The sequence below is a fragment of the Haplochromis burtoni genome, unplaced genomic scaffold, assembly GCF_018398535.1.
Source record: "Haplochromis burtoni strain Fernald_Lab_line unplaced genomic scaffold, NCSU_Asbu1 Contig_65, whole genome shotgun sequence".
Lineage (NCBI taxonomy): Eukaryota > Metazoa > Chordata > Actinopteri > Cichliformes > Cichlidae > Haplochromis > Haplochromis burtoni.
Genome location: NW_024582426.1, coordinates 626,256 through 651,511, shown reverse-complemented (window position 1 = coordinate 651,511; position 25,256 = coordinate 626,256). Strand labels below are relative to the sequence as shown.

General features: G+C 43.6%; 1 protein-coding gene across 2 annotated transcripts; it reads right to left on the bottom strand.

The window, feature by feature from the left end:
- Window positions 1-25,256, bottom strand: prrc2c (proline-rich coiled-coil 2C). Of its 2 annotated transcripts, none has more exons than XM_005923221.3 (34): window positions 24,846-25,256; window positions 17,182-17,351; window positions 15,352-15,526; window positions 15,053-15,162; window positions 14,594-14,713; window positions 13,998-14,296; window positions 13,806-13,885; window positions 13,460-13,596; window positions 13,264-13,351; window positions 12,487-12,670; window positions 11,725-12,343; window positions 11,460-11,632; window positions 10,942-11,209; window positions 10,626-10,836; window positions 8,053-10,518; window positions 7,252-7,412; window positions 7,009-7,163; window positions 6,542-6,926; window positions 6,348-6,433; window positions 6,068-6,262; window positions 5,700-5,957; window positions 5,069-5,161; window positions 4,864-4,965; window positions 4,591-4,762; window positions 4,275-4,496; window positions 4,021-4,142; window positions 3,774-3,928; window positions 3,457-3,688; window positions 3,261-3,371; window positions 2,952-3,134; window positions 2,769-2,869; window positions 2,415-2,541; window positions 2,070-2,312; window positions 1-1,978 (listed from the first exon to the last, which is right to left on the bottom strand). In XM_005923221.3, the coding sequence occupies exons 2-34, from the start codon at window positions 17,294-17,296 to the stop codon at window positions 1,724-1,726; spliced, it is 8,403 nt and encodes a 2,800-aa protein (XP_005923283.1). In that variant the 5' UTR covers window positions 17,297-17,351; window positions 24,846-25,256; the 3' UTR covers window positions 1-1,723. The 2 variants fall into 2 exon arrangements, with proteins under 2 accessions (XP_005923283.1, XP_014189343.1); XM_014333857.2 differs by having other exon boundaries at window positions 4,021-4,133.

Here is a 25,256-nt window from a genome sequence, read left to right as displayed (position 1 = left end):
AACATCTCAACAGTATATTATTTATTAGTTTCTGTAACCAAACCAAGAGAATGTAAATAAGACCGTACATATTTTAATACAGCGATGAAACCCCTGTACAAGTACAACAAAAATAAAATAAAATCAAAAACAAAACAAAAACAAACAATTCATTACCCTCCCTCCCTAATCCCCCCTCCAGAGTAAGGACTTTTCCCTCAACCAGGGTAGACGTGAGGAGTCCCCTCACCACCTCAGGGCGCATACTACTGTACATTTCTGAAGGACCATTGTCACCGCAACCCCAAGATGAGAGCATTGTGGGTGGGGCAGCCAGTGGAGGTGAGGCAGAGAGAAAACAGCACTGATTGCTCTCATCAGCAAAGACAACAAAATAATAATAGTCCTTCTGCCCAAACACTTCAGAATTTGAGGCTTCTCTCCCTCTGTCTTTTTTTTTTTTTTTTTTTTTAATTTTTATTTTAAACTTGTTCTCCGTCCTGTTCCCTCTCGCCATAAAGGTCAATACACACACACACACACACACTCAAAAAGATTTGTTTTAAACGATCGGCTCACCGATTCCTCTACCCAGCCCTATCCTGCTAAACTCTAGCTAAACTCTAAAAATCAGTCAATAGCAGCAGGTCTCGGTGTTTGACAGTGAAGTGTGTATGTGTGTGTTTGTGTGATAGCAAGGATGGGTGTGAAAGCAGTGAAAGGGTGTGTGTGACAGCAGCTCCTACACTGGAACAACTGAAAGTAGTGATCATACATCATCCATGTAAACCTGTAAATCCACTCAAATCTCAGCAATCTTAAAAAGGCTGCGACTTCATCTCTGCTCTGCTTTAACCTTTGGCTAAATATACAGGAGAGTCCAGCTACAAGCTCTCCCTCTGTTTTTACCACACGCACAGACCCGACACACACCCACCCCAACACATCAGTAAAATCTCAGGCAAGGAGATGAGAGCAGAAGGCAGGAGCAAAGGCTCACAGGCAGACGAATCAAGAACTCAATCGATTATTAAAGTCAATCAAAAGCTGCGATTTTCACATTTCAATTCTGGTAAAAAAAAAAAAAGAAAGAAAACAAAACAAATGACAACAGGATTTCAGAATTCATATCTTCGAGCAGTAATCGGATCAAACCGTTGAGCGAGAGGGTGTGCACGCCTGCACGGATCTCTGGATTAGTTATAATGGGAGATTGGGGAACAAAACGTGTGCTTCACTAAATGACATCTCCTTAAGATTGCTTCAACTACAAAAACAAATTTGATTCATTCTCTTGTTAACAAAACAGGGATCTGATATAATGTGTGATCCTATTTGGTGGGTGGGAGGGTAAACTGAACAGAAATGAAAAGCTATAAAAATGGCAAACTCAGCAGCAAATTTCAGATTTCTCTCTCCCCCCCAACTCTCTCGTCATCTACCGTCACAGTAGATTTCTATGGAACAGCTTGCTCAGCAACTTTACCGGCAGCTAAATGTGATGGAACAACCCAACTCAAATGCCCCCACCTACAATGGGACAAGACGGGGGAAGGAAGATGAGGAAGAGGATTTTGTTTACACTCCAAAGGGCCTACTGTCAGTAACCACTACCATCTGTATCTCTACCCAACTCCTCCCCCACGCTGTCCTCGGGGCTGATGTGAGGTGGTGGCTGAGTGAATGGGGCTAGATTCACTCTTCCATCCTTTCGTTTCATTATCTGAAGAGGGTCAGAAGTGCTTTACTTTCCCTCCTCTGGTTTGATGGCCTGCGGCTTTATGGGGCCAGTCCGTATGGGCTTGGCCGTGGATGCGGAGGGTTTTTCAGAATCTGGGCGCTCGCCTCCTGTCTGGTGGTTTGGAGCTGATGTGTCAAGCGGGGGTTTTCCTCCTTGATCGATTCGAGATGCTTTGCTGGCTTGCGGGGCCTTGAGCTGCTGCTGCTGTTCTGAGAAGAACTTGTGAGTGGACTGGAGCACCTCAGCCCGCTGCTTTGCCTAAAGAGGGAAAGAAAAATACAAATAATTCAACTAATATATCCATTAGACTGCACAGGCTACGCCAACAAACAAATAACAGCAGACACACCTTTAGGTCCTGTTCAGCCTTTAGAGCTGCTTGCGTGCCTCTGGGTGCAAGGGTTGAGCCAGGTGGTCCCCGTGGGGGGTGCTGGCTGTGCTGTGGGTGCTGCGGTCTGGGGTGAGGCATGAGCCCACCGCTTACATTGGGTGACATTGGAGGGCCCATGGGAGAGCGCTGGACACCTCCAGCGAAGGAGTTAGCATGAGGAGGGCGAACCAGAGGAGAGACTATGCTGGGCTGAGACAGAAGCTGAATAAAAAGGGAGCAGAATAAACTCAATCATTTGGAATTAATAGTTCAAAATTAGTGCTTTATACAAGTTACCAAAGAAAAACAAAATTAGATTATTACCTGTGGGTTGAACTGGCCAGGAAAGTGCTGCGTCATTCTCATGCCGGCAGAGCTGGGCTGAAACTGCTTCTGGTAGAGCATACTGTTAATCTTGCTTGACTGGCTGCTAGGAGAGGTGGAGCTGGCCCTGCAGAGAGAAGTCAAAGAAACATTACAGAAACATGATATTAACAAAACCTATGAACACTCCTGAGAATAAGAAGCGCCTTAAGGTACATTTTTAGTTTGTGACACAGGGATATCTAAATAAAATGACTGGTTTTCATTACAGTTTGTTCTCTTCTGTTTTGTCCACATTAAATAAGGCTTCAAATAAAAATGATAACAATGTTAACTGTACTTTTACGCATTTACCTGTAAGGACTAGAGGTGGGTGTAGTGCTCCTGCCGCTGACAGGAGGAGTCCCTGGCTTCACGTCCATCCCACTGCCAAATAGTTTCATATCCATGTCCATCTACAACATGTCACAATAAGCCACTGAGTCTCACGTAAAAACTTCTGTTTATTTAAATTGTCAAATACAGATGGTTCAATACCTTGCTGGTGGGAGGCTGCATCATGCTGTGGTTGGGGCCCATGATGCCTCGGTACGGCTGAGAGACTGGGGGCTGTCGGTTGATATTGGGGGGCTGGGTTTGGGGAGGAGTGGGAGGTAGTGCCAAGAGGGGCTGGCCTCCACCCGAGCCAAAGTTAGGCAGGGACAGCTGAGGGACCGTCACCTGGGGAGAAATTAAAACAATGGTAACCCCAAGTGAGAAGAAGAAAAATAAAGTGTGGTCCAACATTTAAAACCCAGAACAGATTCATAAATTTATTATTATTTGTTATTTTTGCATGTAGGTTACCTGCTGCATTGCAGAACTGGGTGACTGTGTGTTGCTGTAGTAGCTACTCTGACCATGCTGTTGCACCTGCCCTGAGTACATGTTCGAGTGCTGATTCATTCCCTGTCGAGTCTGAACCAAAGGCACAAAAAAGTGAGATGAAATGCATGCATATACAAATTAATCAAATTCACTGTCCATATGATTTTCCGTTTACCTGCAGCAGGTGTGTATCAATGAGCTGAGACCCGCCCATGCCAGAGGGCTGGTTCAGCTGCGGCTCAAACAGAATGGGAATGTGCTGGGTGGAGGAGGGTTGTTGATAAGCCAAGTTGGACTGAGGCTTGCCCAGCTCAGGTGCCTGCACACCAGGATAACTGTGGAGGGATGGTCCTGAGAGCATCATAGAGGGCTGTGATAAGTTGCTCTGCATGAATGCCTGCTGGGACCTGATGGATGACAAAACCAGAGAATGAGATGAAAGAAACAATGGCGGGAAGGGAGAAGCAAACTGAAAGCCTGTGATGCCGTTACCTGTAAGGCTGCAGTGAAGAGCTAAAGAGGTCCTGTGGCTGTGAGACTGGAGGGCCGGCACCGAGTCCTAGCTGAGCCTGATGCGTGTGTTGATGCTGAGGCTGACCTTGCAGAGGAGCATATATAGGGATAGGAATCTGCTGCACGGCAGTTGGCTATAAGGTGGGGGAAGAAGAAAAAAAATTAAAATAATGGTTTTGTCTTTTAATATTTCTCTAAAGACTTAACTGTATTGTTTTATTCCTACCTGTGAGAGGCCGGGCTGGAAACCTTGCTGCTGCGCCAGGGAAGGAGGAGCCAAACGAGGATGGGGTGTGCTGAAGAGGTGGCTAGTGTCCATGTAGAAGGCTGGAATCTGAGCTGCAGAACCTACACATGTTAAATATTACAGATCAATCACAGAAACACACACACACACACACACACACACACACACACGAAATCCACAAATATATAATAACAAAACCTGTAAAATCTGTATAACAGAAGTTTTCCCCTCACCTGCTGCAGACTGGGAGACGTACACCTGTGGGGTCTGCTGTTGCTGGGGCAGGAGGGGAGGCACACAGCCAAGCTGAGAGAAGCTGCTGCTACTGCTGCTATTGCTAGAAGAGGACAGGCTTCCACCTTGCAGCTGCTGGGGCTTCACCTTACAGATGTTAGGGGGGTCAGAGGCTGTGGTGGTTTTGGTACTGAGGGACGATGTCGTATAAGTGGCAGAGCCTGCGAGGTGAAAATGATTAAAAGATGTGTTTTAACAAGTTTGCAAAAACAATACTGTAGGAAGTAGGATACGTTTGAGTGGGAGTTACATTACCTGATAGTGAGGTACTGGGGGTAACAGAAGCCACCGGGATCTGTGGCATGGAGGCTGAGGAGAAGGAGGAGTATGAGGAAGCGCAGGAGGTGATGGGGGATGAGGAGGTGGTGACAGGAGAACTCTTCTCCAGACTTGGAGAATTTTCCCATGCTTTGCGTGCGGATTCCATCTGAAGAGGTAAAAGAAAGAAATAAGTGTTTAAGTGATGGTTCAGAGAACAAAATTTTGCAGAAAATAATGTTGCTTAGAGTTTTCTGTACATCTGTGTACCTTTAGTGTTAGGTCAACAGTAGCTGGAGAGACTGTACTGAGACTGGAGCTCTGCTGGAGGGTCTCGCGGCGAGGGAGAGGCAATGAGTGCGGTAGTGCCACCTAAAAAACATAGAACCAGAGGGAGGGAAAAAAAAAAGACGTAATCTCCTCAAATTAAAAATGGTGTGTAACATTTTGAGCCTGTGTAAAGACATATACTCACATTGGCCACTAAACTCTCTTCCATTTTGTTGCCTGCTGTGGGAACGCTGTCGGCCAACGATGAGGAGGGGGTGGTATAGTCAGTGACAGACTCCTGAGGGACAATAATTTAATATGAAGGCATTTATATTAAAATAGAGTAACAAAAGTACTATAAGTGTTAACTAAATGTTGTTCATGATGAAAAAGTAAAGAATTTTGGGGAGGAAAAAACATCACTGGTTAAGTAATAATTTGAATATTGTGCCAGCCATGAATGAAGTCATTCAACAGAGTTTGAGGGACAGGATTTGATGCCCGGTGTTCTCTGATTTCTATTTGTAGTTTTCTTGTAGCCCAAGTGCTACTAACCGATGACATTTGAACAGACTTTGGTTGCCTGCCAGTAACCACAATGTGTGGTGAGCAAAAGATGGATGGTGTTTGCTTACATGCAGTCAATAATGACCTGATATTGTCTGAAGAGAAGTGCTTTCTTTATCATTGTATTTTTTTTTTAGCTCCATCTGTAAACAATAAATTGAGGACATAAACTAAACTCTCCCCCATTTCAGTCATCAGACTTTATGGGTTAATTATAGCAGGACTTCATCTAGCTCAATGTGAGCGGTTGTAAAACAGTTGTAGTATACCTTAGAGTTGCTGTTGTACTCTGCTGAGGGGACTGTGATCATGCCCTCAATGTCTCCACCCAGCTCTGGTACTGTGGTGTCGCTAGTGGGAGGACTGGAGTCTGCTGCTCTGCTAGCACCTCCTCCAGGTACTCCTCCCTCCATCCCATCAGCTTCTCCTCCACGTGCATCTTTGGCCTTACGATTTTTTAGAGAGCGCTCTTTACCAATGGGACCTGGCTTGTACTCCTTGGTTTCCACTGGTTCCATCTCTGGTAGCTGAGGAGAAGTGATTAAACATTTAGGCTGGAGTAAATATTTACAGAAATGACACAAGCCAGTGTCATTTAACACAAAACTGCATTTCTAGAAGACTATGTGTACGGTACCTTCTGTGTTTTGATTGGGCCAGCTCGAGGTTGTTTCTGTCTCTGTTCTTTGGGAGCAGGTAGTTTGTTTTCAGAGCCACTTTCAAGCAATGCAGGAACTCCATCACTGTCAGTGCTGCCTGCAGATGATGGCGCTCCAAACTGAATACTGTCTATTCCCAGCTCCACGCTGCCCTCAGCTCCAGGCTTTATACCCTAAAACACACATTTTTCATGGTTTATCGTGTGACAAAAGCATTAAAACAATAAAGAGGAAGGTGCGAGAAGCATTTTTACCTACCTCAGAGGAGACAGTACCAGTAAAGGAGGTAAGAGGTTTGTTCCAGGCACTCACAGAAGGTGGCTGGGGAGGGCTTATTGGACCAACTGGAATAAACATTGTATATTTTAGATTAGAAAGCCATCCACAATTTAACCAAAGCAAATTTCAAGAGTCAAGAGAAGATTAAGACCAAAATGAACTTTTCCACTCACGCTTCTTCACATCCGGAAGGACGGTACCACCCGCTACCTTGTTCTCCCACAATTCAGTACCCAGAGTACTGTGTGTCTGTGCAGGTGCAGGGGGTAGGCTCTTTGACGTGAAGTCTGCAGCAGCAGGGGGAACAGAAGGCAGAGGAGCCACTGTTCCTTCCAGAGTCTGAGGTGAAGCAGCAGGCTGGGAGGAGGCATGATGAGGATGTTGGGCAGCAGGAACTGAAGGCTGCTGTTGGGCCTGGGGGGCGGCAGCTACAGGAGGCTGAGACTGAGGGGCCTGTTGTTGTTGCTGCTGCTGTGATGACTGCTTTTTAGCAAATCTTGGTGGCAGCTTTCCTCCACTTCCTCTGCTCTTCTCACCGGGGCCTTTTTTACCCCAGTTCTGTGGGACATGTGTGGATATTAGTTACACACCTACATTTTTTACTTTAAACATTGCACCACACAAACTATCGTTCCCCTACCTGAGTAGTTTGCTCTTCTTTTTTCCGTTTCTCTTCATCCTGCAGACGCTTCTGTTGTTTTCGGGAGACAACCTCTGTGAAACCATCATCGTTGGCACTGGACTGTGGGTCCTCTGTGGTGGTAACCTCTGGGTGGTCATCAATAATCACAACACCTACAATAACAACAAATTTAACCTCAGTTTTCAAGTGATAAACAGCTCGAGTGCAGTACAGGCTTAATCTATGAGCATGTTTACTGACTGGCATAATTATTGAGATCAAACTGAGAAAGAGCATTCTCCTTGGGCTTCTTGGTGGCCTGCTTAGCTTCATCCTTGCGACGCGCAGGCTGCTCTTTTACAGGTCGCTGGGCTGCTCCTCCAGGTGCTAGCGCTGCTGTCTCTGAGTTTTGGGCTGCAGGGCTGTTTCATTAAGAGACAAGTAGAAAGCAAAAACATTTAAACCTTTAATTCCTGTATATTTATGCAAAAAAACCAAACAAAACCACAGGCAGCTTGTACAAGAAACAGTGAGAATTTTGCTGCTTTCCTTCAGAAACCTGAGACACAGTAAAAGTCTAAAAATACCACCAGTCTGATTCTGCATTTAGCTACTTTTATGACAGCCAATTATAGCATACTGATCACCAGAGTGAAGAATCCTTCTAAATAATTGCAGAAATAATGGCCCCTTTTAACAAAACTTAAAGCTCAAATACAAGGATTGAATTTAGTTCCTACATCCCATAAAACTGATTGTGTATAATAAATATACTATGATGATTATACTCCTTTCCTTTTTTAAATGCACTTCCAGTAGAAATTCTTCTGGAAGTTTCTTTCATCTTAACAAGATCATTTCCAGGGAAAGAAACCCAGTCTTGAACTTAAAACAACAAGAACGTGCCACTTCAAACTACTGCGATATTTACATTCTGCACTGGTGCTATTCAGTTGAACTCTTAATTAGGCATAATAACTACACAAATGGTTTATTGTTTGAAAATAAACTCTGTTCAACTTCTTTGTGCAAGTGACAAAAGCCTCATTGTCTCACACTCACCCTTTGCGGCCAGCTTTGGCCCCTCCTCTCCTCTCTCCCTTGCCCCCTGTGTAGCTGCGCCCTGGTTTGGCTCCACTGTTGCCTCTACGATTCTGTCTCTCTGTAGGCCTCTGACTCGAGAAGCTCCTCTTGGCTCCAGGAGCTCCATCACGTTTTGGTGTCAGCCCTCCATCAGGTGAGCTTTTACTGGGAGTCAAAGAGCCCTGAGGTGGTGCAGGGGCTGGTGCAGATGCTGTAGCTGCTCCATTAGCAGGCTCCACTACTCCTTTCTTCTCTTCTCGCTCTCTCCTTTCATTAAAGTCACTGCTCTCAGAAGCAGTTTCCCATTCCTCATTCGCCTGATCTGACGAGTTCTGATTTGACAAATCAGGCGACTTTGTACCAGCAGCAGTAATAGTGGGACTACTTGTATCAGGCAAAGGTGCTTCTAAAGGAGACGGCAGGTCAGGTGTGGGCATAGATGCTGCCGTTTCTGCAGGCACAGTTAATGGGGTTCCTGGAGCTCTAGAGAGAGTTGGGGAGAGGGGGATTGGGGCAGTTGCAGTGCTGGGCACAGCAGCAGCAGGAGGCACTGAGGGTAAAGAAACAGGGGGACTGGGGGCTGACTCTCCACTAGCCAAAACTGCAGCCTCACGCTCCTTTAAACGCCTAAAGCGGGGCGGTTTATCTTGCCTTGGGGGCCGTGCTGGTCTAGATCGACGAGGCCTCTCTCTGCTACTTTGAGGACCCCCCTCCCCAAATTTCTTCCCCTCAGATTTTGGGGGTCGTCGGTCAGTAGGAGGATTGTCAAATCTTGATGTGGACTCTGCATCTTCAGGCCTGAATGTCTCCATGGGTTTAGAGGGCCACTGGGAAGAAGGTTCTCTGGCTGCTGGTCGTCTAAGAGGGGCTGAGCGTGGGCCTCCACGCTCCCTCGCTCCACCTCGTCTGCTGTATAATCCCCCTCTTCCTCGCCGAGAAGGCTCTCCTTTAGGAAGGAATCCTGGTTTGGGGCGGCTTTCATCATCTGCTCTTGATCCAACCTTTTCCCCCATGTGAGGTGGTCCAAAGCTTGGCTTGTGAGATACTGAGCGGCCCTCCCCAGGGAGCTCTCTTCTCAGTGGACGGCTAGGTTTGGTGCTAGGCTCACGGTCAGATGGTCCAGTATCACTGGCAGACTCCCTCCCGCCTTCACTTTCAGAGTCTGTATCTGAACCACGGCGCCGTCTACGTTTTGGTATAACCTCAAAGTCCGAGCTCTCACTTCGTGTTTCACTTTCCTCCCTGTTGCGAAAGGCAGCAGCACCTGCAGCAGATGGTAAATCTGAGCGTGATCGGGGCTCTCGATAGGGGTATTCTGCCCGGCTTCTACCCCGACTCCCCCTGCCTCTACCACTGTAAGTCCCACGGTAGCTTCGTCCTCTGGAATAATACTCCCCTCGACCACGACCTTTGAAATTTGAGTCTGCCGGCCATTCTCGCTCTCTGTCCTTATCCATTTCCTTCTCCCGCTCTCGTTCCCTCTCTCTTTCCTCTCGCCCCCTCTCTCTTTCCTCTCGCCGGTAGGAACGTGGAGGGAGGTTGGACTCTTTCCGAGAGGGCAGTTTGGGTTCTGGATGTTTCTCATTGCTGGGTGCCTTTTCCACCTTCTCCTCCTGAGAAGAAGAGGTGGGAGCCCCAGAAGAAGGCTGAGAGTCTCTGGCCCTCTGATGGGCAGTTGGAGTTTCCTCCGCCTCTGCAGTTTCTCTCTTTCCCTCACCGTGAGGCCTGGAGTCTTCTGATACAACAGCAGCTGCAGATGGAGCTTTGGACGACTGTTCCTTTTTGGGCCTATCCCCTCTTTCCCCTCTCTCATGACGCTTCTCTCTTTCTTCTCTTTGCTCCCTCTCTTCTTTCATGTCCCTTAAGACAGGTTTCTTTATTGGCCCAGATCTACGTGCAGGTCTGTCTCCTCCTGGTCCTTCTCTGCGTCCAGCTCCTGATCTCCCACCCCACCGCAACTCAGCCTTCTGCTTGCTGGGTGCTGGCAGAGGCAACTTCTCTTGTTTGTGTAATCCATCAGCAGGAGGGGTAGCTCTGTTATTTGTTACAGCAGCCTGAGAGTAGAGCTCATTCTGGGGCTTATCATCAGTTCGTTCCCCTGCTTCCTGTATCTCTAGTGATTTTGTTCCCAGGGGTACCCCGTCAAACCTAGGCTCTTCAAGCTTAAGAGAGTGGCTGGAGCCCTGTGAGACATTTCTCTGGAGCATGGCTTGGCCAAGAGCTTCTACCTCCTCCCCACTTGGTAAGCCTGGCTCCTCTGGGTCAAAACCTGTGCCTACAGGGACTCTGTCAAGAGGTCCTGGCAAGTCTTCCGGGCCCTGCGTAAATGCTGATAGAGACTCTGAAGGGTCCCGGAAGAAGTTACTTTTACGAGAGTCCAATGAACCGTGATCTTGGGGATAGATAGCGGGAAGACCCCTGTCCAGATCCAAACCAGAATCCATCCTATAAATAAAAACACCAAATTTTAATTGAGATGTTTAAAGCATGAAAGAAGTTAATTACCAATTACTTCCATTCATATTTTTTTCTGTCAATTAATATTTTTTAACCTTTGCTCCTTGTTATCATCCCTTCCTTTTGGAGGAGTTACAGAAGGTAATGGCTCTGACTGTGGGTATGGGTCTGATCCCCAGACCATCCGTGAGTCTGAGGCCAGGCCGTGGTCACGAACTGGTCGGGTTAAGTGGTCAAATGAATCCGAGCTAGAGCTTGAGTTGTCCCCTGGCTCCCTGCGTACAATCTGCTTAGGTGGCATCCTCCCTGAAGTTGACAAAAGATGCACTTTGAAAAAAAACAAAAACAAACAAAAAAAAAACCCACACAGCAACACTTATCACACCAAATTTATTTTGCATATCTACTTACCAGGGTGAATGTTAGTTGGCATGTCCATAGGCGGCCGGCCTGACATCATCCGAGGGTCCATGTAGGACTGCATCATAAGCCAACGGGGATCAAATCCCATGGAGGCCAAGTGTTGGTGGTGAGGGCCTATGGGTTGGTACATGGAGCGGTGCTGCTGTTGCTGCTGCTGTTGTTGGGCAGCTGGAACGCTGCCACCACCTGAGGGGGACACAGAGCCCCCACTCTGCTGTTGCTGCTGTTGTTGCCATTGCTGCTGCTTCATCTGTTCCTACAAGTGCATTGAAGAACATTTAAGAAATGTTAGAAAAAAAAAAACAACCTCAAGCCAACTTAACCCATCAAACAGACATATCAAATTATTCTACCAATCGCTCCCCCTGATCACCATATGTCACAGTTAAAGCTATTGCAAAGAAACAGCTCAGGTGTGGAAATGTTGCTTGACAAGCCTTCTAAGATCCCCAACTAGCCTATGGTACAACCAGATAATGATTTACCAAGTAAGGCCAAACCCTTACCTGCTGTCTGAGGAATCGAGGTGGTAAAGACTTCTGAAACTGTTTGGAATAGCCTGAGATGACAGAAGGACGCATAGCAGCTGCTGCCTCCCCTTCCAGCGGTGATTGTGCAATAGGGACTTCATCACCAGCAGGGGCTTCCTTGTGGGGCAAAGACATGTGGGGCTCATCCACTGTGGAAAAACAAAAACAGTATTGGCATTAATTAACAAGTGGTAGTCAGATAATTTTTTTGCAACTTGATCATTGTTCAGAGTTAGCTTACCTCTGTTGTCCTCCATGTTAAAATAGTCTCGGATTGGCACTGAGGTCCTATCAGTTTGGTTCTCGTCCATTATGGGACCAACTTCAGGCAAGGAGGTCTCTCCCTCGCCCTGTGGCTGCTCTGGAGCTAAGGCTACAGGTCTCTGGACAGGCGGGGTGGGCTGACGAGGCAGGTGAACCTCTTCCTCAGCATTTGGTTCTGCTCTATCTCGCTCCCCTCTCTCAGGTAAGGAAGTCTGCATGACTGTGGCTTGTGATTGTGAAATTGGGACTGAAGGTGCAGGACTAGAAACAGGAGGAGTTGATAAAGATGCTTCCTCACGGGGAGCTCCTGCCTCATCATTGGTGGTCTGAGCAGAGGAAGGCTTGCCCTCATTAGCCTGGCGGTGTTTTTCATTTAAACGTTTAAGTTTTTCAGCACAAGCAGCAAGCCGTTGCTCCTCCATCCGGCGTTCCTCTTCCTCTCTCCTCCGTCTTGCTCGCTCTACAGCTTCAGAAATTTCAGAAGACTTTTTCCGTTTTTGCCGCCAGGCTTCAGAATCCTCCTCAGCACCAGGTGCCCCTGCAGCCTGTGCTTTGCCCCCACGCTGAGCTCCACCACCACCAGAGCGACTGCCAGCCTGAAAAACGGAGAATAAAGTCATAAACAAAGTGATCAATGTTGTTACGTTCCCCTAAACGGGTCCAGGCGGTGAGGGGGAAGTAACAGTGTTAATAAAATGAAGACATGATAGTAGGCTTCTGTAACTTGCACATGCTTTACCTGGAAGTCCTGTGTAGCAGCTGATTTATTATATTGCCCCATACTCCCAGGTGATGGGGCTCTGGGATCAACACTCTCAGCCCATGAAGCTTTACTTCCTCCACGGTCCTCAGATCCCTCCTTCCAGCCCTCCTGACCGTCCGTTGGCCGAGCTCTCATACGATCCACTTTACCCAGCCATTCCCTGAAAAGAAGATAGTTAAGTAAAAAAACAAAAACAAAAAACAAACAAACACCTAACACGCATGCCCAATTTTCAACTAACCTGAATTGCTAGTTTCATTAATGACTTCACCACAAATGCAGCCAAACTTCCATTTAAAATAAAATAAAAAATGTTTTATTATTTCACTTTGCATAAATTATTTGCCACTTTGCCCATCAACAAGTGACAATAATGCTTCCATTAAACAACCATTCTCATGCTGTGGCCTCCCAGCAATATGTGAATATCAATTTCTTTCTTTGCTCATGGAAGTGAATGAATCGTCAAGCGCTGTAAATCATCTTTAACAACTGCCCATTACTGCACTGTTTTATCGTGTATTGGTCCATTTACCAACAATCATTCATAATGTTGTCCACCTCATTCAAATGCATACGACTGTTTCCCCTACTGTAGCCATCTGTATTAATCATAAGTTAATAAAACTTTGGACCAACTCAGTTCAAATTTTGCCAATACTGGGAAACACTTGTGTGGTGCAAGTGAAGAACACAAAAAGTAAAAGCAGGATATAGTAAATGAGTAAATGAATATATTAAAAAAATGCTAACCAGTTTTCTCCCTTGTCTTTAGCAGCTTGGTTCTCCTCATCATCACTGAAGTTAAGTTTCTCAGTGTAGTCCACCTCCATCTGAGCTCCTGAATTGCAAAATAGACATGACTGATAAGAAGCTAGAATTATCAGAGACGCACAAATTTCTATTACAATTAGATGTTGTCATTTATAGAAGATATAAATCTACTGACCTGCCCAGCCCTCATCAGCATCAGTGTCCAAGTTGTCGAGTTCCTTCAGTTCAGTTGCACTGATAATAGAGGGTCTGTCTGGGTCTTGAAGCCAGGATTGTGGGGGTGGCTGCTGAGGTCGTGCTGAACGAGGAGCCCTGAAAAATAAAGGAAAGTTGATTTTTAAACCTAACAAATACATAAATTACTTGTGTACACAATGTGCTTCTGTGATCATGTAATTTGTGTAGCAGTGATGTTAATGTTTCATGTTTAAAATAATCCAAAAATACCGTACTAATAAAAACTCAAAATTGATCTTTTTTTTCTGCAATCCAAGTATCAAGGGCTTATCCCTTAAACTCACTTTGCCCCATCTTGTGGTACAGGGTATCTGAAGTTCCCTTGCCCTGCACCAAAGGACATTTGCGGATAGGCGTGGAACATCTAAATCACAGAGACAGCAATCAACACACAGCGTAAAGAAAAACAACCACTAGTTTTTGCAGTTGTGATATTTTTGTTTTGCCCATCCAGAATATGTAACAATATTGCGTACATAAGGTGGCATCATGCTCCTGAAAGCAGGGTCAAAGTGAGTTGGTACGCCAGCAGGAGGCTGTTGGCCTCCATTAACTTTAGGTTGAGGGGGGCCAGAGGGAGGTAACCTCTCCCTGGGATCCTTCTTCTCCCTTTGGCCATCAGTGGTTGTGTTTCGGCCAGGTTCATCAGCTTCGACAGGTGGCGTAGAGGTACCAGGGGCCGTGCTACCCTCCTCCAAAGCCCTGTTCTCCATCTCCGGGGGGCTAGGTGCAGTGTTCAAATTCCTGCCGCCACCCTCACGCCAACTGCCAACATCTACCAGGACAGACAGATAAGAGGTTTTAATTGTCTGATTACAGTTAGGAATCTTTTAGACCAGGGGTCTCAAACTTAAATGAGCTGTGGGCCACTGCTGGCACTGTCATTTCATTGGAGGGCCACTGTAGTGTTCAAGTAGTACAAAAAAACAAAACCAAAAAACACCAAACAAACAAGAAAACACCCCAAAATATTTCAAAAAGTGTAGTTTTTTTGTGTTTTTTTTTTTTAAATATTGTATAACAAGAGAAAACTGCAAACGTGAATGCAATCCCCCCCCGGCTGTGTCCATACTTTGAGGTCTAAGGCTTGGGCCTGGTCCATAAGGCTCCTCTTCTTGACCGTCCTTGACCTCACCAGCCGCCTGCAAGCTGGGAAACTCCTGGTGAAAATGGCTGCTCACACGGGGAGAACCTGGCCAGGACAAGCAGATCATTATAAATGTGAAGAAATCAGAAGGTTAAATATATAACAGTCATTTACAGATGCACTGAAGGGTCTAATCCGCAATTTGGTACACAGAAGTTCTACACCCTAACATTACATTATGCAGAGTTCAAATGATCTGCATTCCAAGCGGACTATAATGGCAGTCTGAGGATTGGGACTTTGTTTGGTGAACACAAGTAGGGAATGTGCTGGATACTGTTTACAATCTTTTACATAATTTCCTAGCACAACCATGGTGTACACATAGATAATAGTTTTTTGAGCAGGTGTAAGGCTTACGGAGCAAATGGTACGCATATTTACCGTCTAGCTGTGTCTGCTTGCTGTTTGCCCAGGAACGACTGCCCCCAACAGAAAGGTCCTGTGGCTGGACCACTGCTGGTTTGTTTTGAGGTGGTGGTGTCTCCTGTTGCCTATGGTACATTAAAAACAGGGTAAAGCTTTCAACAACATGAATCTGAAATATGAATGATACTTCACTTTATATTAGATAATTACAGCTACTGTTAAGTAACTTGGGGTAAAACGTTTAGACTATTTTCCTCTGTATGAAAAAAATAAATGTGGATCTAAGATATTTAATGCAAGCAAGTTAAATGCACCTCTCCTCCCCGGCTTCAGTTCGAGATGCCCATCCACTGCCGTCTTTGGGGACAATGTTGACGTTGGGATCGTTTCCCTTGTTCTCTGCTTTCAGGCTGGGGAGGTTGGCCGGAGGGGGCATGCGCCGGCTGACAGCAACTTTGCCCAAACTCTGGAGCCCATGTCTGGCAGCCACTGGAATGAAGAAACATTATGCAGAAGATGATCAAGATTAGGATATTTTGCCCCCCTGAACTGCTTTTAAACAATGTTCACATGAGTAATAGGGGTCAGCTTGTTTGACTTATTTTGGATTTATTCATAACACAGCTGTCACACTGCTCCTCATGCAGCCTGCAGTGTAGTCCCAACACGTCAGTGATAAACTTGACAATTAAAAAGAACACAGACAAAAGATACCCGTTTGTTTATATGCATTCTCTCTGTATAATTCTTTATCTGAAGTATACCAACAAACAACCTCATAACTGCCTATGAACATGAATATAAAAACAGTTAAGCCAAATCAAAGATTCATCGAGTACTTAGAATAATTAGATTTAAAAAAAAAATAAAAAAAATCCTACAATTCTTTGCTTCCATGCTTTGTCAGCTCTGTAGCATGCCATTGTCACAAGCAAACGCGAGCATTACAATCAAATTTGCGACTAAAAACTGTCCTGCGATACAAACTTATTTAGGTGAAGCATGTAAATAAAAAGATAGATGACATTAAGCCTAGACAGCCCCCTGTTTAAACCAAAAAACGCTGATAATGCAACAGCAGCAGTGATGACAACACTGGCAGAGTTTAACTTTGAGCCGGAGTCTGCTTACACACCACGAAGAGCGAAGAGGCGGTGCCGTTACTGAGACTGATCTCAGGTTGAGTGAAAGGAAACGCGTTTCTAGCATCCAAAACAGCAACGGTGTTCCTGTAATCACCATTAAAACCTTTACTAGAAAAAAGCGGGCAGGAGTCCTTCATCAAAGCACCTGATCAACAAACTCTGACATTTAACAAAAAAACAAAACAAAACAAAAACGCCAACTTTGAAGATGCTTTATCCACCGCCGTTTGTTTTACACAAAGAAAAATCTGCAGTAAGTCTCCAGACGTTGTATTAAAATATGCAGATAAACTTAACATAGTCTGATCCCAGACTGGTCAAATTATACAGCTTACTGAAGCCTTCAGTAGCCATTTTTGACAAATGAAACAAAAAACACTACAATTTCAAAAATGAAAACTAGAATAGCAGTTCATTTTGAAACCTGTGCTTCTTTCTCTTTGGAATATTTATTATTACTCATTAATAAGACAAACATATTTCTTAACCGATTAATCGAAGGAATAATCAATAAATTACTCAATTATAACAATCTTTAGCTGCAGCACCAATCAAATCCAATGAAGTGGACCCATGTATGAATTCTGGTTGTGCTTATTGACCTCGAACCAATTTTATGTTGTGCACAGTGCTTCAAAATCTGTCAAATGTTTTAGTACGACTTTGGTAAGCTACAAAAGCTGCACCGCATGATGGCTTGTCGGAGCATTACGGCTAAGGTAGTCAGGAGCCTCGCACAGTAAAAAATAATGTATACTTTATTGATCCCAGAGGGGAAATTACTCTCTCTGCATTTAACATATTCACTCAGTGAAGCAGTGGGCATCCACCAATCAGGCGCCCGGGGAGCAGTGTGTAGGGACGGTACTTTTGCTCAGGGGTACCTCAGGGTAGCCGTTCAGTGGATTTGAACCCCCGACCTTCCGATCATGGGGATACTTTTTAGCTATACAAAACTGTGTGTATGGGCAAAAATGAGAACTATTACTGGACGCTTACCTGCAGTTTTCTGGGTTTCCAGAGATTTGCCTTTGTAGGTGTTGAAGAGGCTAAGGGTTGCATACTTTGTTTTGCCATCCTTTGCCTTGGTGCTCTGCCCTGACTTCTCGGACATTTCGCTGGAAACTCATTGAGTCTGGTCCTTTGGCCTCGCCCCCAGAACCAGCCTCCTATAGCACAAGGGAGAGAAAAATAAGATCAGAGAAGAGACCCCCTAAAGTTTATTGGCTAAAATACCAATGTGTTTGACTTGGTATTAAATTTAAAAGGGGTTTTCCCTAGGGCTGGGCCATATTATACCGTTCACGGTAATACCGGTATAATGTTAGGCAACGATAGGAAAATGAAATATCGCGATAGAATGGGAGTAAAACGCGCATGCGCAGTGCCTTTGTTTTCATACGCACATGGCCGATTGTTGAGTGAAACAGATGAACCAGAATTGGTTTGTAAAAATGGTGCAACTTCAGTGATGTGGAACTGGTTTGGTGTTTGTCCGTCAGATACACGACAAAGCACATTTTTTTGCAGAACATGCAAGCGGCCGTTCGTTATTGTCTATTTGTCGGACTAAGATGCTCTTAAATCTGGGAGTAATCTGGGTCCTAAACTCCGTATGCTTCAGGTCAAACGAACACTGCAGCATCACTGAGAGTTAAAAACTGTCTAAATTCTTTCATCTTTAATAAAACGATCAGCATTGCTGCTTTACCAGGTGTAACTATGAAAGTTTAACTTCCAGGCATCCATGAAAACAAAATTATTACATTTAACGGAGTTAGAAGTTAGCAGGAAGCTAGCGGAAGTTAGTCGCATTCGCTAGTTACCTAAGCATGATATATGCATGTTCTGACTGAGAGATTTCTGAAAAAAATCAAACGTACAGCTCTGCTATCACTTCCAACATAAATGAAGACAGGAAACTAAACAGCAGTGACGTTTGTAGGGTTACTGAAGTTGGGCTAGCTGGTATATAATGATGTGCTACGTGATCGCTAGCGACACAGCTATGTTAGCATAACATAAACAGTGAAGCTGGAGGACAACACTAACACTTTTCCACTTATAAAAGTTAACGTGAAGGTTCTCATGGTTAGAGACAAATGCAATCGCATGGCAGGATGCTGTAAACGGACCAAACTTCAGTCAGGAGAACAACTGAGATAATCCATCCACAATACGAGGTTAGTCATTAATATACTGCAACAACATGGGAATAGAGCAGCTGCCAGAGAATTCAACATTAATGAATCAATGGTACAGAAGTGGAGGAAGCAAGAAGAATGAGTTTAATAAAGTTTGATTTATCTGACTGCTTTGTTTCGCTTAATGTGCCTTATAATCCCGTGCACCTTATGGTCCGAAAAATACGTACTGCACACTGCAGTTTAATGTTGCAAAGCACCTCTTTTTAACTTCAGTGGATATTATACATGGTTATGCTCAGGATATGTCAGCCCATTTCTACTGGAAATGCCTTTTGGTTAAACTTTCAGCAAGGAATTTGCATTTGCACTGTTACATTTTTATAAAGCTTTGATGTGCATGAAATCCAGCTTCTTGTTTAAGTGAAAATAAATGATAGGTTGTCTTTTTGCGCTAGTAATGTTGTGGAGCTGTATTTTGTCTCGCATCAATTATATCGTCGGTTATATCGTTATCGCAAATTTTCAAATATATATCGTGATAAATATTTTTGGCCATATCGCCCTGCTCTAGTTTTCCCTCCAGGGACTACGTTAACACTCATAATGAACTTGCATGAACCCTGATCCACCTAGTGAGCAGATCAGCTTTTAATGGTCTGCCAAATTGGAAGTAGGGCTGCCACAAACGATTATTTTGATAGTCGACTAGTCACCAATTATTTTTGCGATTAGTCGACTAATCAGATCATGCACCCATTGGACATAAAATGTACAACTTATTGCACCAGCATCTGCTACTCTTATATAACTATCATTAGCTTACAGCTTTAAGTGTTTAAGGTCTGTGCTAACTAAAAATAAAGACAAGATGATAGTTTATTAAATTTTAATGAAATGTGCAGATTGTTTCAGTGGAGTTTAATAAACTCAGCCGTGTGCTCCTTGCCATCTAAAATATAACAGGACATCGGAGTATATTCTCGAGCATGTCACACTTCTGATAATCAGTTGCCTGCTTGACGTTTATTCAGCTGTGTAAAAACGATAACTTTAATCTCAGCCAAACCGATTTACTCAGGAACAGATGAAATACTAAAAAAAAGCCAAACAATATAATTTTTAAGTTATCCAAGTCACTCATATATTATGTTTAACCTGAGTAGCGAAAGACTGTGGTGGGTTTGAAAACGATTTGCCGCGAGTCCGGTGTTCTCACGGGCTCTAGTGAGCCTTGAACCCCGGTTAGCTATCGAGCTGGTGGGTAAAAGACGTCTCCAAAAACGTTGGAGCGCTTTGGAAAATATGTGGTCTCTTGATAAACTGAGCAAATATTTGAGGTTTACACAGTTATATTCTCGCCTGAAAATCTGTTAAAAGTTTATTTTGTGACCATGAAAGAATAATAAGAGTAATATTAAAACCAACTAGCTGCCGCCATTGTTGAAAACTGAGCAGGGCCGCGCTATGAATACTGGGACACAGCTTCTTCTTCTTCGGGGTTTAACAGCAGCTGGTATCCTTGTACATGCAGTGCTGCCATCTTCTGTTTCTGTCCGTTATTACACTCTTAAATCCTGCTACTTATTCCTGCGTCTTTTGGGATCTTACAAAGCTTCAAACGACGCGTCGACTATTAAATTACTCGTCGACGATTTTGATAGTTGATGTAATCGTGACTAGTCGACTAATCGCTGATAATTGGCGTCTGTCTTGTGTCAGTGACGTAAAAGGCAGATTTAATGCGACATGACTGTTCAAACAGCAGTCGCTTTCTAAAACGTTCACACTGTCATACCATGATCTGATGTGGGTCTCATAGGATAAAGAAAAAAACAAAAAAAAAAAACCAAAACATCGGATTTGATGCGCTTTCGCCTGCAGTGTGAACGTAGCCATAATGACTTTTATCCAAAAAAAAAAGAAAAGAAAAGAATACCCACCAAAACCTCTCTTTAGTAGTACAAAGACAACATAAGAAATGACACAAGAAAAGACACTCTGCTCAGTTATGGCAATGGGGCGATGACAGGAAATAGAGTAGGATTTAAGATACACAGTTCAGTAACCAAGAAAAGGAAACACCAGAAAGTGAATTAGAGTGAGCAGCTCCAAGGACAGAGAGGCGACACGTTTACGGCTGCAGTGTCTTTCCTATGTCACACAAAGGTCATTTATTATTAACGGGGGAAGTGGTGTAACAGAGTCTGTAAGTGTGAGATTATGTTGGTGTGTGTATGTGCGCGCTTGGGGGAGCTGACAGCTCAGATCAGTCCACCCTATCCAAAATGCTGCCGGTGAACACCAACAAACTAACTTAAAAGGAAAAAAAAAAAATATATATATATCATATTCAGGACAATGTGGCTCTCATTTTACAAAATACTTTCAAAAAGATTTCCTCTTATTTTCTGTAAGGATGAGAGTATGAACATTACCCCTGGTTTCTGTAGCGATGGTAGCCAATACAAATCCATAATGCCTTTATTAAACCAAAAACACATCTCCATTCTGTTCAGTTCAGCTTATTTATTCATTTTTAAAAAGAAACCTTTTTATTTTTTGTTGGTTTCTTCATTCTTTTTCCTCCCAACTTAGACCAGGTTTATTAATTGCCCCAAAATAGATTTGATGACTCATTTTAGAATTTTACATTTTTTCCCCAGAGGCACCCACAATCAGTTTATTAGCGGACAATTCTTCACTCAAGCTTTTTGTTTGCTGGCCACATTTCTATAAGGGCAGTTCTCAACTTCATCCAGCTGTTTCCTCAAAAAGGATCTGTCTAACCAAACCCCCTCGCAGGTAGAGAACTGGCATCAGGTGCCACTAACTCCAGGGTGATGGAGTAGGAATCCCTCTGCACGAGGAGAGGAAAAAAAACAACAACAACAACAAAAAACAAACAAAAAAAAAACTATCAGTAAAGGCCTTCACGATGACTTATGAAAGCAAGATAACAGATCTAAAACAGCTACTGTGGTTAATCCTTTTTGTGTCCCTCCAGTGATGCTCTTCTTTTATCACTTATAAAGTGATAAAAGGGGCTACAGTGGTGACCAGTTTTGACAGGTCCTATTAACCTGAGATGATAAGAATAACACAGGGGAAACTAAATCAAGATTCATTTGTTAAGCTCATTAATGAATACAATTTTTCTTAAAAGTTCAACAAGCACGTTTATAAAAATCCAAAGTCTGAAGTTACTCAAGATTGAGCTCTCTACACCAAATGGGGTTATTTAGTATTTAATATGTTGTGGACTTGCTCTTAATCAACATTCACTTAAAGAGACTATATTGTAAGAGTTTTTGAATGATTATATTAGGAGTGAGAAAGAAAGATTTGTAATAACATCCCAGCTCTCCAGCCCTAATTTGTCTAGCCTGACCTCCAGTGCAACCCTGCACACCTGCAACTGCTCTGCATTAGCGTTTACACGCATGAGCTCTTTTCTTCCCTTATTAAATACTCAAACTATCAGCACTTTGGCGTTTCTTTTGTGCATCAAATAGTTTGTGTGCAGTTCTCACAGATTTTGATGGTTTAATGAAGGTAAAATTACTGAGTCTAGATCAAATATTTATTAAATAATAAGATCAGAATCATTTGACATGAAACATTAGAAAAAAATAATTGGCAATTAACTGTAAAATGTTCTTTAACTAAAGCCTTTTTCCTCAGTTGAATTTAAAAAAAAAAAAAGTGAGATAAAACAGGTTATTGGCAACTGATGTGGCCCCAAAGTTGCCCGCAAACACAGAAGAGGGGAGACCAAAGTCAGCAGCAAAGCTGTAGTTCCTCTCATTCTGAGGATTACTACTGCAGTAACAAAATCACCACAGGGCAACATTAACACCAAGTTTCACATCAGAGCAAGATCGGTCCAGTGCTTCACTATTAAACATAATACAGCACAATAATAGCTCATCTTAATTGTTTTGTTTTTATAATCGCTGGAAGCCCAAATTCTTAATTAAAAATAAAAACTATTACTCGCTCAGCTCTAGCATGTTGGCAGTGAAAATATTTTCCTGTTCTGGATAACAAAGTTAATAAACAAAGATGATGTTTTTGACACATTTGAGAAGGCATTAATAACTGTCGCCACTGTGCTTACACTTGACAGTAGAGCATAACTAATTAACAAGACATTTAAACAGTGCTGCCCTCACTTGACAGGAAAAGACATACTTAAACTAAATATGCCAGGTAACTACTGGGTCTCAGATGTTATGCTGCCACCTGCTCCCCTCTAAAATTGTGACAGGAAGTTGTAAACAGGCAAGGTGGATAAGAAAGTGGTGTGGTTCTCCAGTGCAAAATCAATTGTTGTATGCTGGTTGTGTCAGAGTAAACTGCCATACAACCACTTAACTAGAACAATGTATACACACATTATGCAAACACATGTGGACATTATTCTGCAATGAAATATGCCTAGAGTTCAAAATGGCTCATAAATCCACACTCAAAGATTAGGAACACTATTGGTTTTGTGTGGTTATTGGCACTCTAAATGAAGGTTAGGACAAGGGATGCGCTGATCTGACATTTGGATTAAATAATGGTCCAATAGAGACTCCGGTGTTGGTAACAATAAGCTGAGCAGTGTGATTTCTCTCAACTCGAAACTGGACAAGTTTAATTTGTGCATCTCTAGTAAAAATATTTTTTTTTAATTTGCAAGACTCCCTTTTACAGGTGAGCTCTACTTGCAAGTTTAGTAGACTGAGGTTACGTGTCTGTATATTGCTGATGTCTACACCATTCTGTTTGCAGCGGGGCTAGATGATTAATTTGGTCATAATGCAATTGCAATTTTGATTTACAGCAATAATACAACTAAGTAAACGTGGTATATTAGTTTTAGAATATGATTATTACTACAAAGCATTTGTTTTGTCTCTTCTTGATAGCAGTACTTTTTCACCTGTAATGTGACTGACAGTCTGGTTCTTGATGGTCCTCTATGTTTTGCACTGTAATGGTGCAGTTTAAATTAAAAAAAAAAAAAAAAAGGAAGAAGAAGAAAAGAAAAAGAAGAATCTACACTGGCCATAATGGGCTACAATTTATACATACACCAGTCAAAGTTAGAGAAAATGCAGAGAATACAGAAAATATTAAACCCTTAATAATGCAAGCCCCTTCAACTATCGACTTTGCCATCAATATCTGTCAAATGATAACCTGCCACATGATATGGCCCATAAATAGAAAACATTAATAATTAGAACCCACTCAGCATCTATCAACTGACATTCACATTGGTCAGGGCCAATGAAAGAGGCTTAGTAAGCCATTTTTAATGACTGCTTAGTGTTTTTGGCACAGTGAACATAAAGCTGGGTGAAAGATAAGGACTGGAAGAGACTTAAATTATTATGTTTATTCAATGGCATCAATCCTAATGAATCCATTTCCTTTGGGAGATGTCTGCAATTCCATTGTGCCCATAAGAAGGTGAAGTATGGCTTTGTTTTCAGTATGAGGATGGGTAGGTGCTTAGATTGGACATTCAAATGAATTAAAGTCATGTCATGGGATTAAGTGGTGTGATAAAAAAAGTAAACTGATATCAGTCCCTTTAAAGTTGTTTTTTATGCCAAATGAAGGATAAAAATAACTTCTCTTTATCTTTATAAATCACTGCTTCCCAAAGACTGTTCCCTTCTTGTCCCTGTGCCTCTCTGATCAGGCACCATCACTGACTGGTGGATCAATAAGTACTACTCTAATCAATATTTCCCTGAATGGCCTCCTTGAAACCATTCAGATGTAGACCCATTACTAATCTAAAATGCATAAGCAGAAAGCATCACCATGAAGCCAATTAATTATCTTCCAAGTATTTTCCACATCCAAGAGATGCTTATGAATCATATGGAGTCTTAGACAACTCAACCCTGCCAACATACATACTCGCAGAGTAAAAATGTTCTTTACGACCACAATTCGTTAAATCTGCACCTCATCATGGCTGGAAATGAAAGCAGTGCGCTAAAGTTTCATTTTAACATAAAGGAAAATAACACCAGGACATGTTCCTTGGTTAAATGCCAGATCAGATATAAAGGTTTCACTGTTCCGTGCAGTTTACTTTTCTTAAATTACTGCCATTCATGAATCTGCAGGCCATCTCTCCCCATGAATCGACCCTGTGGTGGGCTGGGTGGATCATACCGGCAGGGGAGTGCAGGCCCTCTTCGCCGGAACTCAACCAAACCGGGCTCAAATATCACCTCACTCTCACAAAAGTTAAGCACAAAACCGCCAACATTATAACGCAGCCAACTGGCCAGCTTTTAACGTATAATGTCATTATAGGTGGCGTTTGAAAGCAGGCCGTGAGCTTGCACGGTTTAGCACAGTTCCGTTTCTTACCAGTCGCCATCACCTCCACTTCCAGCCCGTCAGTGGCCAAAGCATGCTAACCAGCTAACGCTGTGTGCACACCAGCCCATCAGCGACTGAACAAAACTTCACACTTTCAACTTGCATAACACACAGACCCACCTGCCACCGCCGGTGCCTCCTTTATCCTTTCGGGTGCTGTACGGCTTTACTTGAAATCCGGTTTCGGCCTGGTTTGTAGTGGACCAGTGCGTGTCTGGCCGGCGGATTACAAAAGCTGGCTAGCCTGCTAACCCAGTTCGGCTAACGATGGTTAGCTACTCCGCTCGCTGGCTGCCAACAAACCGCTCTCCACATGCGCGGTCCTGCGCTTTCTGTCTTCTCCGCAGTTTCACGCCACCGGTCTCTTCTCGTCTGCTCGGCCGTTACAGCGGGAACCGGTTCGCAGTCTTCCCGTGGTTCCGTATGTCTCCCCACCCGTTATCTCGTACCAGACCGTTTTTGTAGTTGAGTGAGGCCCCGCTCGCGCCGCGGCCTGTCTCACAATCAAAGATGGCAGACCGCGGTTGCCAG